This window comes from Nothobranchius furzeri, chromosome 3 (genome assembly GCF_043380555.1).
Source record: "Nothobranchius furzeri strain GRZ-AD chromosome 3, NfurGRZ-RIMD1, whole genome shotgun sequence".
NCBI lineage: Eukaryota > Metazoa > Chordata > Actinopteri > Cyprinodontiformes > Nothobranchiidae > Nothobranchius > Nothobranchius furzeri.
The window spans coordinates 86174300-86189112 of record NC_091743.1 but is presented as its reverse complement, the minus strand read 5'-3'; the positions used below and the strand labels follow the sequence as shown (position 1 = coordinate 86189112).

Genomic DNA, 14813 nt, shown 5'->3' with positions numbered 1-14813 from the left:
TAGGGACTAAGAAGATCACCAACGTAAGATGGTGCTTGCCCTATAGACCAGAACCAGGATCTTGAAATGAACCCTGAAGTTGACTGGCAGCCAGTGAAGCTGGAGGAGAAGCGGGGTGATGTGGGTGTGTGTGGAGGACTTGGTCAGAAGCCGAGCACAGGCGTTCTGAACCACCTGTAGACGGTTCAGGGAGGTTCTGCTCAGACACGTGAAAAGAGAGTTACAGTAGTCTAAGCGTGAGGAGATGAAGGTGTGGAGAACTGTCTCAAGTTCAGAGCGGGACAGAATGGGACTCAGCTTAGCAATGTTCCTGAGATGGAAGAAGGAAGAACGAACTAGAGAACTGACATGAGAATCCAGGATGAGAGCTGGGTCAAAGGTCACGCAAAAATTCCTGACGGAGGGTTTGGTGTGAGAAGCAAGCTGACCAAGAGAGTCTCTGACTTTGGGAACCAGCTTGTCTGGGGCACAGATGAGGATCTCAGTCTTATCTTCATTCAGCTGAAGAAAGCTCCCACCATCCAGGTTTTGATAGAGTCTAAGCAGGTGTGTAACAGCTGCAGCTTAGACATCTCATGGGGCTTAAAGGAGATGTACAGTTGGATGTCATCTGCATAAAGATGGTAGGAGATTCCTTTGAAGGAGCTCAGGATGTGCTGAAGAGGGGAGGAAGAGCAGAGGCCACAGCACAGAGCCTTGTGGGACACCATGGGCAAGGGAGGTGGTGGAGGACATAAACTTGGAGACGGCCACAGAAAAGGAGTGCTCAGAGAGATAAGAGGAGAAACACTCCAGAGCAGTTCCTGATAGGCCTACCCAGTCTCTCAGCCTCTCCAGTAGCAGGTGATGGTCAACAGTGTCAAAGGCTGCAGCCAGGTCCAGCAGGACCAGAACAGAACAGTCCCCTGCATCACTGTGAGTCAGAAGGTCATTAGAGACCCTAAGAAGAGCGGTTTCAGTAGAATGAGCTCTACGGAAACCTGACTGGAAGCTATCATAGATGTTATGTTCATCAAGAGCAGCTGTGAGTTGTTTAGCCACAACCTTTTCCAAGATCTTGGAGATGAACAGAAGTTTAGAGATGGGTCTGAAGCTGCTATGGAGAGAGGGGTCAAGACTCGTTTTTTTTAAGAAGTGGGTGGATTACAGCGTTCTTAAAGTAAGCAGGGACCTGACTAGAAACCAGAGAAGCATTAATTATAGAGAGCACGCTGGGACCGATGGACAGAAAAGCACTTTTAAACAAAGATGAGGGTAAGATGTGGAGGGGGCATGCAGAGGTCTTCATAGAGTTAACTAGTTTGGTTAACTCAGGCAAAAAACAGGAGCAAAGCTATCTAGGATGATGGACCTGGTTGGAGTCGGGAGAGGCGGCGATAAGGCTGAAGGAGAGATGCTAGATCTAACATTGACTTTGTCCACAAAGAAAGACAGAAAGTTCTCACAGTCTGCAACAGAGTGGATGGAGGCTGTAGGAGAGGCAGGAGAGACGATGCTGCTGATGGTGTTAAACAGCACCTTGGGGTGCCCTTTGCTCTGGGACACCAGGTTGGAGAAATAGGAAACCCTTGCATCTCTGACTGCAGAGTTAAAGGATGTCAGAAGATCCTTTAGGTGAAGCAGATGGACGTGGAGATGGGTTTTCTTCCACAAACGCTCAAATTTTCTGCATTGGCGCTTCAGGCTGCGAAGGCTGTCATTAAACCAGGGAGTAGGGTTCACTGCAGGAACTGATCTGGTTCTGACAGGACAGATGTTGTCCAGAATGGAGAGGCAGTGCTCGTTAAACTGAGAAATTAAGGAATCTGGGTCTTTATCAGAAGAACAGGGTGGATCAAAAGCAGCAGAAAAATTGCTAGCTGTGCTCTCATTAAGAAAACAAGAGCTAACCATACGGCGAGCAGGAGGTGGGGACGCAGAACTGACAAGTTAAAGAAAATGCAATGGTGATCTGAAATATAAACGTCCTCAGGACAAACACTGTCAGCATTTAGACTCGGGGTAAAAACAAGGTCTAGAGTGTGCCCCTGGTGTGTGTGGGGCAAGAAGCATGCTGAGTAAAGCTGAAGGAGTCCATAAGGCTGGAGAAATTCATGGCAAAGTGATCAGAGGGATCATCAACGTGGATGTTAAAGTCACCAACAATCACCAGTCTGGACAGCTTCACAGTGGAGGATAGAAAGTCACTAAACTCTTGAAGGAAAGAACTGTTAGGACCAGGTGGACGATAGACCACAGCACAGTAGAACGGGTTCTTACGCCCGACTTTAATCAGCTGCAGTTCAAAGGAAGCAAAGTGACCAGAGGTTGTAGAGCTACATAGAAGATGGTCTCTGAAAACAACAGCTAGGCCTCCACCATGACCAGAACCCTGGGGCTGGCTAAGAAAAGAATAACCACTCGGGCAGAGTTCAGTCAGAGCAGAATAATCAGATGTTTGCTGCCAAACTTCAGTCAGAAACAGAAAATCCAGGTTTTTAGAGATAATTTGATCATTGAGCAGGAAAGACTTATTGTTAACAGAGCGGGTATTTAATAGAGCCATGCTGAGTGAGGTGGAGGAATCAGAAACTACAGAAACAGCTGGAGTTAGTGGATGTAAATTAGCAGGGTTAGATCCACGGTGTTTATAAAAACCACTTATGGAGGGAACAGGAGGAGAAACCACTGAGGAATGAGGATAAACCGACCTTAAAAAACTTGGACGGAGAAACTGCGCCGCAATGCGGCCTGGCGGGAATGCGGAAGTGCCGCTCATGTCACCAAACAAAGGACAAGAAGCTAGAAGATCACGCCGATGTTTACTAGATGAACCACGCTTATTCTCACCTGGATTCCTTGCTCGTTTCCCTCTTTTCCTCCAATGTTTCCCCCTGGACCGGATAAACATCGCTGGAGGTGCGCAGGTTGGAATCGTCGTTTGGCTCCGGGCCAGTGCGCCACTCAGGTAAACAAACAGGGAGGTACGTCCTCGGTGCATCTTGGGCGATCGTGAACGAACGGAAGCACAAAAGAGTCTGTCGATCATAGGAGATGGTAGCAGGGACACTACTAAAGAGGATCACAGACAGGAGCAAGGTGGAAAAGAGGAGATTATGGAGAAAAGTTTGAAAAAGTGGCCGGTGACCAAGCCAAGCACAGGCGCCATCTTGTTACTGACCCTTTCAGGAAAAAAAGAGTCCAAAACCTGTTGTCTGAAGCTCAGTTCTAATGTGACTCACTTCCAGTTTCTGAAACTGGCCCACCAGAGCTTTTTTTCTCCCAATTACGACTTAAAAGGCATTTATTCCTACTAGACCACTGAAAATGTTTTAATTAAACGAGTGTCCCATACCTTTAAGGAAGGGACTACAGAAACAAATTTATACCAGCAGATGGCAGAGTTGGGGCGTTTAGCTGTGATTAAAGCAAAAGTATAAATTCTGAAAATGAACCTATAATAGATCGACAAAAATGAAAAGGAAGTGGTACATTCAATTCAATTCAATTCAAGTTTATTTATATAGCGCCAAATCACGACAAGAGTCATCTCAAGGCACTTCACATGATAAACATTCCAATTCAGGTCAGTTCATTAAGCCAATCAGAAATAATGTGTCCTATATAAGGAACCCAGCAAATTGCATCAAGTCACTGACTAGTGTCAGTGACTATACAGCAATCCTCATACTAAGCAAGCATAAAGTGACAGTGGAGAGGAAAACTCCCTTTTAACAGGAAGAAACCTCCATAGGATCCTGGCTCAGTGTAAGCAGCCATCCTCCACGACTCACTGGGCATGGAGAAGACAGAGCAGGCACACACACACGCACACACACACACACACACCAAGTGATGTGTCTATGGTTACACCGTGATTGCTTAGTAAGTATTCTATTTGGTGAGAGATAAACTTTATTGTATTTATCCTATTGAATCTATAATTAAACGAGTAAACTAGTAGTAGCACATCCAATGTCAAGGAAACAAAAAGTTATTATCAGGAGAGGGAGAATGTTTAAGTGGTTAGCAGCAGTGTGCTAGCCGATGGTCCCCTCCATGAGGCCACCACAGCTCAGCAGAACATCATTGTAGCTTCTTCTGGGGAGAAAAACACTTAGAGAAAATATAAAGTTAACAGCTGAAATAGCAGGAAATAATACAGTTAAAGAGCAGACTGTAGAAGAAAGTAGTAGAGTGCAAAAATGATGAGAAATATTTTTGTAACGTTCACACAGTAGTTTGAAAGACAAAGCATCCAGAAACCAAGTAATTAAAGCTAATTTATCAAGAAAAAAGTAAATAAAAAATGTTGACAGCTAGTGCTGCTGTAAAGGCAGAGAAAAGCTGCTACAGCAGCCTGAAGGACCAGAGATGGTCAGTGAATATCCAAATGTGTTTTTCAGGAACACCAATACTTTGCATTACATTTAATAAGATTTTGTTCAGTTCTGACCTTTGTGACACCAAAACCCCACAGCAGGATACGTCCCATCACTCCTCTCAGGGTTGCTCCTCTGGTTTTATCCACTCTCTCCCAGTCACCATCCTGCTGTGTGAGCTGTCCCTTATTGATTTAGTTCAACTGGATCTGACTGATGAATTAAAGGAGAACCTGATAGGAGTCTACAGTGCATGATTGATATGTAATATGACAGAGAAAACATAATTAAATAAACAATTAGTAAATGTAGTGTTAAAGCTGTAGAAATATTAGCCATTTTCTTGGATGAGTTAACAAGTTTAGCTTCTTTGTGATCACATGAATTGTATTCAGTTAAAGTATTGTGGTAACGCGCTCTTGTCCTCGTGCTTACAGGCTTACACCATTCAAGGACAGTATGCCATCCCTCATCCAGATGTGAGTGCTAATCCCACGAAGCAGCCAACACTGCAATCGCCATCAATCTCACTTGCAGCATCAAAACCTCTCTCTGTTACCACCTTTATTAATATTGACTGATAATATTAATTCAGCTCTTTCTACGTGTGTTTCCTCTGTCCTGACTCTAAAGCTTCTTGGCTGCCTGCCTTCTTTCTGGCATTAAATCTCATGGGGGCTTGGCCTGAAACATTTAACACTCAACTGCAAAAATTCTGGTATACATAAATTAGGGTATATTTTTGCCAGATACATTTTTAAATAGTTTGGTTTGAAAAGTTCAGAACACCAGACTAACTAGAGCTTTTTGATGTGTGTGTGTGTGTATATATATATATATATATATATATATATATATATATATATATATATATATATATATATATATATATATATATTTGGGAGGGGTATAAGTGGGAGAACAAGCTGGTCGTGTCTTTGACAAAATGTTAAAATATACAGGCGATGCCTTATGTGTCCAAGACAATGTTCAAGAGAGCAATCAGTAACTAAAATGAGTGTTGCTAACTACCAAGATCTTAACTTGAGTGCTAGAAAAGGTGATGGTCTCAAATACTTTGGGACAGACATAACAGATCCTATACAAGGCAGGGATTTGTATTTAACAGGACCCAAGCAGTATCAATAAGGGGTGGGGCCTATGAGCTAAGCAGCACAACTATGGCTGAATCACAATTCAACTGGCCTGTATTTGATTTAAATGGCCTGTATTTGATATAGCGCCTTCTAGAGTCCTGGAGCCCCCCAAGGCGCTTCACAACACAATCAGTCGGTCACCCATTCACACACACATTCACACACTGGTGGTGATGAGCTACGATGTAGCCACAGCTGCCCTGGGGCGCACTGACAGAGGCGAGGCTGCCGAGCACTGGCGCCACCGGTTCCTCCGACCACCACCAGCAAGCAAGGGGGGTTAAGTGTCTTGCCCAAGGACACAACGACAGCGACAGACTGAGCGGGGCTCGAACCTGCAACCTTCCGATTACTGGGCGAGCACTTAACTCCTGTGCCACCGTCGCCCATTCAGGGGCTACATTCTTAAAACGTGCATTTGAAGGTTGATTACATCACAGTGAAGCAACTAAGGTTGCCCAAATTCAACGCCTCTTCCAAATGTGGCCCAAGACATGTGTAATTTTTCTTGGATTTCAAGGACAGGTCTGGTCCTTCGTGGCCAACCATATCTCAAGATTCTTTGTGGACCCAAGCAGAGATTTTTGTTTTTGTAATAACGGTGAACGAAGCGAGGAAGGATTATCGTTCTAAATTTAAAGAGCAAGTCACCCCCTGCCAGAGTCTTACTCCACTCCCACTTCCTGTTTGAAAAATGCAAAAAATGCTGTTGCCTGGCAGACTGAAAGGGCGGAGCCACTAACAAATACACACACACACACACACACACACACACACACACACACACACACACACACACACACACACACACACACACACACACACACACACACACACACACACACACACACACACACACACACACACACACACACACACACACACACACACACACACACACACACACACACACACACACACACACACACACACACACGACATCGTGACCTCATAATGTACCAGCTGACATCATAGTTTACTTCTTAGCCTATAGCAATGGCAGATTAAATTTAAATGCAATGCAGAGTTTTTACCCGACAACTGTGCAACAATGACAGTTTCAGGCAGAATTTTTAAATTTTAACTAAGATGCACTTAAGTGCCAAATGATTGACTGCATGTGTCTACAGCATGGTCAGACACTCGTTTATATAGCTAATCAGCAAAAAAGAAGTGGATTTGGGGGTGACTTGCCCTTTAAGTACATTCAAATCAGGAGGAACAAAAAGTAAACACTTAAAGCTGCTACACCAGTTTTGGGAAAAAGTAACTTTTTTTTCATGCCTCTTAACAACATTCTACAACCAGGCCAGCTATAAATATAAAAAATCAGATCCTAAAAAATGAAGAAAAAAAATTAGTTAAGTGGTCTAAAAACAAAAGCAACCACTGGACCATCTGGTTGTCGGTCTCGCCGAACCGCTGCCCTTCCCTGGGTCCTCCATTCATTACGCACTCATGTATTTAGCAACAGAACAGCACCGGTGTGAGGTTCTCCGCTCAATAATATCAGAGAAGGAGAACCATCCGGCTGCTACCACTTCTACTTTGGCACAAAAAACATCATTTGAAGTCACGGACAACAAAAGACATTTAGACCGGTGTTTAGCACCACCTCGTTTTGTCTGGCATCGTGGGTTTCCGGATCTGGCAAAAGCATCTGTGAAGATACCCGAGGGGAGGGGTGAACGTTCCGTGACCGTGTTTTCGTTTCAAACCAGGCTTGTTTACAGATTTGTTTTAACAGCTTTAAAGAGGTTGTGTTTTTAGGCTTTTGTCATCATCACTCCATCACAGTTGCTAGGTGATAGGACATACACAGAGGTAAGGGTGGGAATCAACCTCAAGGCTGGACCTTCCAATTTCACAGTTCTTTGCTCGCTCCTGGTCTTCTCTGTCGAAGAAGGACCGGGTCAGCGTCAACCGGGTAGGCCGGGTCCTTTGAAGGGGGCAGCCCCTGAATTTGGACACAGAAAATGTTCTAGCCTGAACAGTAACTAAAGGGGGTGGAGCTTATGGATCCAACACTACACTACTCCGGTCAGGCCAAGTCTTTTATGAACTTTCCAACTTTCTTTTCACTTTCTCTACGGATTTGCGTCTTTCACCTGTATGTGAACTTACTGCTCCTCCGATCCTCTCTTTACTTTTGTACCATTTCCAACAAACCTCTCTCTTTAAATCTATGTATGTGTGTTTGTCTATGAGTGCGTGTGTGTGAGCCAGAGTGTGTTTTTAACAATGACCTCATAGCTCTGCTGTCCTCCTCCTCCCCCCCTCAGCAGTTGAGCAAGCTCCACCAGTTGGCTATGCAGCAAACCCCCTTTACCCCCCTCGGACAGACCACCCCTGCCTTCCCCGGTACGTACCCACCTACACAATGACCCTCTTTACCAAAGATCCTTCTCTCGTTTTTACCTGTAGAGAAAAACACTTTCTCTTCCTCCTTTTTTCTCTCTTCTTTTCCTGTCTCTGTCCTTTCTCTTTTTCTTCTTCTTGTCGTTCTTTTCCTAATGGTCTTTGTGGTGCACTGCAATTGACATGGCCTGCTGGTGGTCTGCTCTTGTTTATGTTGAGGTTTCTTTTGATGTCTGGCTTTTCCTTGGTTTCTTCTTTCATGCAATGCAGATAACAAGAGATAGAGCTTTGTATTTGATATACCAAACTGTGTCTGAGTCCTCAGGAAATGCTTTATGTATTTTAGCTCTGCACATACACGAGCCATGGTTCTAAGTATACTTTAAATGATCAGTAAAGTTTCTGGATTGTTCCCTCAACATGCCAAACTATTTCCTGTCCTTTTGCTTCCCTCTTGTCTTTCTGCTTCCTGTGTTCAGCAGCAGGTCTGGATGCCAGTAACCAGGCCAGTACTCATGAACTCACCATTCCCAATGATGTGAGTACATTTCATATTGTGCAAAAATGTGCATCAGTGCATTTTCATTCGTCCACTGTCAATTACATTTTCCTCTGTCACAATTGAACAAAACTTGCAAACAATGAACTAAAGTGAGACTTTCCACAAAATGGCAAATGAGTTGCCTTCAGCAACAAAAGACAGCTGAAACAGCTACAGAAATACTTCAATGACTACCACTTACTCGGCAGTTTTATTCAACAGTAACTCTTTTTTTCCCACCCCATTACCATTAACTACAATGCTACTCTTGAGGGTTTCCATCAAGAAATGTTGCGTCAAACCTTTTCAAAAATCTATAATGGTTAGTGTGACATTGCCGTCACATTTACTAACTCCTTTTCTGAGTTTTAAAGGTCAAATTTAAGATTGCTTCAGTCAGAAAGTAAATTGAAATTCATCTTGCATTTAGATGAACCAAAAAGAAAGCAGGACCCTTGTTGGGAGCTAACTACCACTGAAGCTCATTGTCCCAAACATGGCTGGATCACAAAGTCAAAAGTATGCATCTATTTTCTCCATGATTTCATCTCCAATTTCTTTTTTAACATCACAAAATAATGTGATGGGCCCAATAAAACGACTGACTGATGTTGTACAAGATAAGAATTACAAATGTAAACCAATTAAAGGGATCCTAGGCAGTTTTACTTGCTTTTAGCCCCCCCTAGTGTCCGTTTTAGTTCACTAGTTATACCGAAAATGAAATTGATCTCCTCAGTGTGCATTTGTCTTTTTAACACCTTAATCTAACAGCTGAAGTGTCTCTCCAGCCTTCATTAGGTTCTACAGGAGTGGTTCTTCGCTAAATTAAACAAATCAGGTTTGTTCATGATCTAAAACATGCAGGACATGTGCTGGAAACAGATTCCAGCTCCAATAACGGACCAAACCGGCAACTCAGACGTTGCAATATTGTATACGGGGGGCGGTGGGGTCTGAATGACATTTGCAAAGGGTCATTTTAGCACATACTGGCTCAAAAAAAAAATCATTTTTAAAAAAGGTGCGTAGTATCCCTACGCGGACACTCTGGCGAACTCTGGTGTTCAGAGTTGAAACAACAGGTCTAATTTTCCAGCCGTTGGCATGTTGGTTCACTGCTGACGCGTTCCAGTGTTCAGAGAAAAATCGTACATGATAAGGACAAATTTCTAATGAGTTTATTTTACAACAGTATTTATCGTTAGATCATCTTCTGGGCTCAGAATCAGCTGCTTGACTTGTCAAGTCTGCCATTTTACACAGTCCCAGCCTCGCCTTGCTGAGAGGACTTTTTAGTGCAACAATGCCCTCTAGTGGCTGGTAGATGTAAACATAAACCCAGCGTTGTGCCCGACAGAATGTAAAAATGTGATTATTTTTTTAAATATAGCTTTTAAAAGAGAAACTGTGCATTCATTCTGCACTCCTCTAAACGCCCCATGAAGCTATTTAAAAAATGCTTTTTATTATACTTTAAACAAGGAAGTCAGGGATTAACAACTGAATTGAACAATCATAATTTCAGCTATGCGTTCTCATCATCCTTTGTTAGTCATCTTTATGGCAGCAATCTGAAACTTTAAACGCAACATTTATTGCCTTCACTTTTATCAATATTATAGTTTTCATTTGTGGTTCTCAGCTTTATCAGCAATCTCTTGTATCACAATGGACTTTTCATTTTCTTGGTCCAGCCATCCTAACTCCCTCCCCCATTTTCTTCCCAGCTAATAGGCTGTATAATCGGACGCCAGGGAACCAAAATCAACGAGATCCGTCAGATGTCTGGGGCGCAGATCAAAATTGCTAACGCTATGGAAGGGTCATCGGAGCGCCAGATCACCATTACAGGGACCCCCGCCAACATCAGCCTGGCTCAGTACCTCATTAATGCAAGGTTAGAGAGCTCAACAGCTTTCATTTTTGGTTCAGTAAAGAAGCTAAAATGCTCCCAGCTTTTTAGAGGGTAGTACAATTCCTCTCAACTTTTTAGGTTCAGAGATGTGGCAGCCATGTGGAACGACCCATCTTCCATGACCACGTCCTGAGATCCCTGACTGGCTCCTCCGTTTGGCCCTTTCTAACGACTGACCACCGCAGACAACCCTGATGAAGCCATTTTGGACTTTGGCCCTGGCTCTCCGAAAACCCCGACCACCTCACCGCCCTGGTTCAAAGGACATCAGGGATGGTTTGGAGCTCGCTTTTATTTCAGAGAGCCAAATTAAACTTAAATTTCAAAAGATTTACAATAAATAAATAAATAAGAAACTCTCTGTCGATTAGATTTTTTTTAGAGAACTGTTAAAGCATGTTGAATGTTTTAGGAAATACTTGTGTTACTTCTTTCTCTCTTTATTGCTTTCTCTATCATGTGTCAGTGCTGCGTCATAGAACATTTAAAAGTATTTAAAAAGTACTAGTAAAAGACAGAAGTATTTTTTTTGTAGAACATAGTTATTTGCATTTTACAAAACAGCTGCTCAGTGATGCTATCGGCAGAGTGTGTGGTGGGATGTAGCCAGTTGAATCAATTTTGATGAAATATTTAGAAACGTCTAAACATTTGGACTGTTCTGCTTTTGTCCTAATTTGCATCTGTGTCTAATTTCAGCCCATGAGTCTTTGCTGCATCACATGACCCTTTTAAGCCAATGGTATCACTCCTTGAGCCTCCCATCTTATGTTAATTTCCTCCAGTTACGATGTTGCTTATATTGCATGTCTTCAGTGTTGTATTGTTGTGTATATGAAGAAACCTGCTCGATTTATGCTCTCCTTCAAATGTTGCCATTTTATCTTTGTGGTCCTGTTCTTTTTTCCGCAAAATTTTATTTAAATTTTTTCAACGTTTTTGGTCATTCGCGTCTGGTCCTACACCCTGCCCAGATGAAAAACTTTCCAGCTTAGCCTCCTTTTATTAAAACTAATCATTAGTATATAGATGCATGAATGGGAATTAGCGAAAATCAGTGGCTAAGGCACTGACTGAAATTTTAAATGATTGTTTACTATCTTAAGAGTTATTTGTTTTGTACGAGGACTACTGCGACTTAACGCATTAGTCAACTACGCGGCGCTCATGCAATAGACTACTCAACACTTTACTCTGGACTGCCTCATAAGTGGGAGGTTTAGTTGAACTTAAAAGCCAGATGTTGTGTTCAAACCTTTTGGTCTCAAAGACCTAAATGTTTGGACAGAGCCAAATGGTGTTTTGGGGGCCAAGGAATGTTCAGGGGTTCATTGGGGGAACCCACAGGGCCTGGGCGGACGTGACCACTCAGTCTCTTTTTCACGATTGTTTATCTTGTCAAGTTGTTTTCATTTTCATACAGTTGATTTGAGGCTTTAGTTTTGAATGTCTACATTGTCAGCAATGTCATTGTTTTGTTTTCTGTTAAACAGACAAGTTGGATGACACTTTCTTCTTTGCTGGTTTCTTTTCCTAAAGCCAGGATGTATTTATCTACGGTGTTGTGATGCACATGTTTTTTTGTTGACTGATTATGAAACTTAAGCTAATTTAGTTTTGCTGTATTGTACCTACTATAAGATGGAGGCATCATTAATATTCGGTCAACTTTAAATATTGAAACTAAAACATAGAAGCAGCTTCTTCACGAGCATCAGCTGAGCTAAGTTTAATGTTGATACAAGCCGTTGAATGTTATTGCTGGATCACGCGACACAAAAAACATTCTGCATTAACCAGTGAGTCGGTCCCGCCGAGAACTACATTTCAAGTAGCTTAAAATATGAATATTTTTGACATTAGGTTAAAGGAGAAGCCCAAAATTAGTTAAATGTGCAATTCTTAGGCAAAAGGTCAGTGTGACTTTTGTTTTTGGATGGAAAAAAATAGACAAATGCTAGCATTTTTTGCATCTGGCCCGGCTCAGTCCGGTCTTAGTTGGGTTGGCCCGCTCCTGCACGGCCAGGTTTTGTTCACACCATGATGTTTGTGGTTCACATAGCCTTCTCCGTGTCTCCGAGCATGTGGGCGGGGCAAAAGACTCGCAGAGAAGTCTGTGGTGTCCTCCTAAATTTTGTGAACATAAGTGGCAGTGAGCTGTGTTGCTTTTGGAGACTGACATGAAGAACATAGCTTCATCCTGTCTCACTGAGTAGTGGTGCTGCACAGCAGTCTGTCCTCATGCTACCGCGGCATGTCCGAGGTGTGAGAAGATGTTTATCTCACTGTATATAGACTGAAAACAAATCGCGCAACTGGGAAGCTGCCGCTGGCTAATTCTACCCACCTATCAGAGGCTCCCACTAGTGAGTAGACATGAAAGTCAGCTGGCCAATCAGTTTATATTGGTCGTGTTGAGTCAGCTTTGTGCCAAGCTGACTGCCAGGGGGCTGGGTAAAAGTGAAAAAAATAAAAATTTAAATATTTAAAACTGTCAACTCAGCATGGAAGACCCATGGATCATGCTGATATGCTCACAATTACCCTACCAGAGCTAGGCCTGGCCGATCCAGATGTGAATGCGTAATAACTTAGCATAAACACTGAATACAGGAAGAAAAGGATAACTAAGCCAAGTGGCACCTAAAGATTTCTGCTTAAGAGATTCAATTTTGTTTGCCAATGGTTCATTGTGGTCATTTTATGCTAAACAAGATCTTGTTTATCATTTCTACCTAGGCTTACTAAGGCTAGGCTATCTTTTATTGCAAAATACAAAGAAAGAACAAAATTTTATGAATCATAATTTTATTTAATTGAAGTAAGAATTTGATGTTTTAGGGTAGTTCTTTTTCCTTTGTGTTTTATTATTTTCTAGTCTATATCTGGTTGCGTAGCGCTAACATCTGAGGATTTAAACTAAAAAATTTAATGTGATACTTACCTACATCTGTTTCATGAATTTTTAAAAAATATTTCCATTAAGACCTCCAAGACTCTTAACTAAAAATTTATACTTAAGATATTTTGTCAGAAATCTGCCATTGCTGGTTAATATGAAGGCACTTTTAAAAAATATGTTTTATGATTTTTAGTCTTTATGCTAAGCTACGTTAGCTGGTTGCTAGCAGAAGTGTCATCCAAATATTTGCCAAATTGACAAAGTTTTTGATAGCATAATTGTGATTTTGTAACTGGACCAAATGCTGTTTAATTCTACTGAGTGATTCATGGTCAATGATTATTCTGCAATAATTCTTACTTTTCGATGTGTAAAAAGTAGCCGAGCTAGCACTGAAATAATAGATTTGTTTGTTTTTATTTAAATTCACTTGCGTGTATTTCATTGGGAATGCTTGTTAATATTAACTAGCTGAACTTACGATTTTGGAACTGTTTGCTAAAACTGAGAAAGACATTCTTTCTGAAATGCTCGTACACTGTAACAGCAAAGAAAACCCTCGAGAGCAGCGTAGCTTTTATACTATCAGAGCGAGAGAAAAAAGTGACGATTCATCATTTCTATCAGATTTTAGTATTTAATTAGATTTTGTAGAATAATTAAAAATGAACCGCAAAGCAGGAATATTGAGTTGTAAGAAGTGGAGGTGTCATTTCAATGACGTCAATATTCATGTATTACTCTGTGTTCGAAAACTGTATTTCCATTTGTGTATATGACTGAGTATGCTTCAATTTTGAAACAAACTGCAACTAATGCAATAATAGGGTGCAATGTGCAATTATTTATTCAGTTTTTTCCTTATTAGCTACAGGAGAGCTGTGTTCTTGTTTTAACTACTTTCAAATGGCAGCAGCAGGAAAAAGAATAACAGTTTTTTTTTTTTGTTTTTTTTTTAAGTTTTTGTTTATGATTATGTGTGCTTTGAGGGACATGCGATAGAAATTTGTATCTATTTTTGATTGATTTATTTGCTATGTGCAGATCTATATTAGTTGTGAGTAATTACATAGGTTTTAATTTAAAGTGTTGGTAAGAATAAACTTCAAATAAAGTTTCAATATTACTTTCTGTGACTTGATTTGCCCTGTGTTTTGATGTGTAGTGGAGGCAAATTGGTGATTTAATCTGTTATGGCCAGGAAGATGTAATATTCTATATAAATATAAAATATTAACCTGTGAGGTCTTTATTGTAATTATTCAGAAGATTCTAGGATTTAATTCAGAAGATCTAGGTTTTTTTTGCTTTTTCAGTGATCAACCACACTTTGTGTTACTTCAAGAAAGAGTCAGGTTTATAAAAGTAAGAGTTTATTTTACAAACAATTTAAAACATGACTAATTAATTAAGCATTTACTGTGAGTGCATGTAACTAAACGTGCTGAAGGAACCTATGTGTGAATGCGATGTCAGTCAGAGCTTCCTTATCAAAGTAAGCTGAGTTCTGGTGAAAAGAATTTGGTTTGCTCTAAGATATAAAGTTGTTATCATCAGAAGAACATTCAGACGCAAT

At 41.3% G+C, this 14813-nt stretch overlaps 1 protein-coding gene across 5 annotated transcripts in view; it reads left to right on the top strand.

Annotated features, from left to right (window-relative positions):
- LOC107384694 (poly(rC)-binding protein 3) overlaps positions 1–14373 on the top strand; it is a 33985-nt gene extending 19612 nt beyond the window's left edge. For 2 of the 5 annotated variants that reach the window (XM_054734331.2, XM_054734319.2), the window contains 5 exons: positions 4799–4840; positions 7804–7879; positions 8356–8414; positions 10148–10317; positions 10414–14373. In XM_054734331.2, coding sequence (XP_054590306.1) covers positions 4799–4840; positions 7804–7879; positions 8356–8414; positions 10148–10317; positions 10414–10468 — 402 coding nt within the window. In that variant the 3' untranslated portion in view covers positions 10469–14373. Of the gene's footprint in view, positions 1–4798; positions 4841–7800; positions 7880–8355; positions 8415–10147; positions 10318–10413 lie in introns of those variants that run through there. The other 3 variants (XM_054734324.2, XM_015958068.3, XM_054734334.2) reach the window with 2 other exon arrangements.
- Positions 14374–14813: the final 440 nt, after the last annotated feature.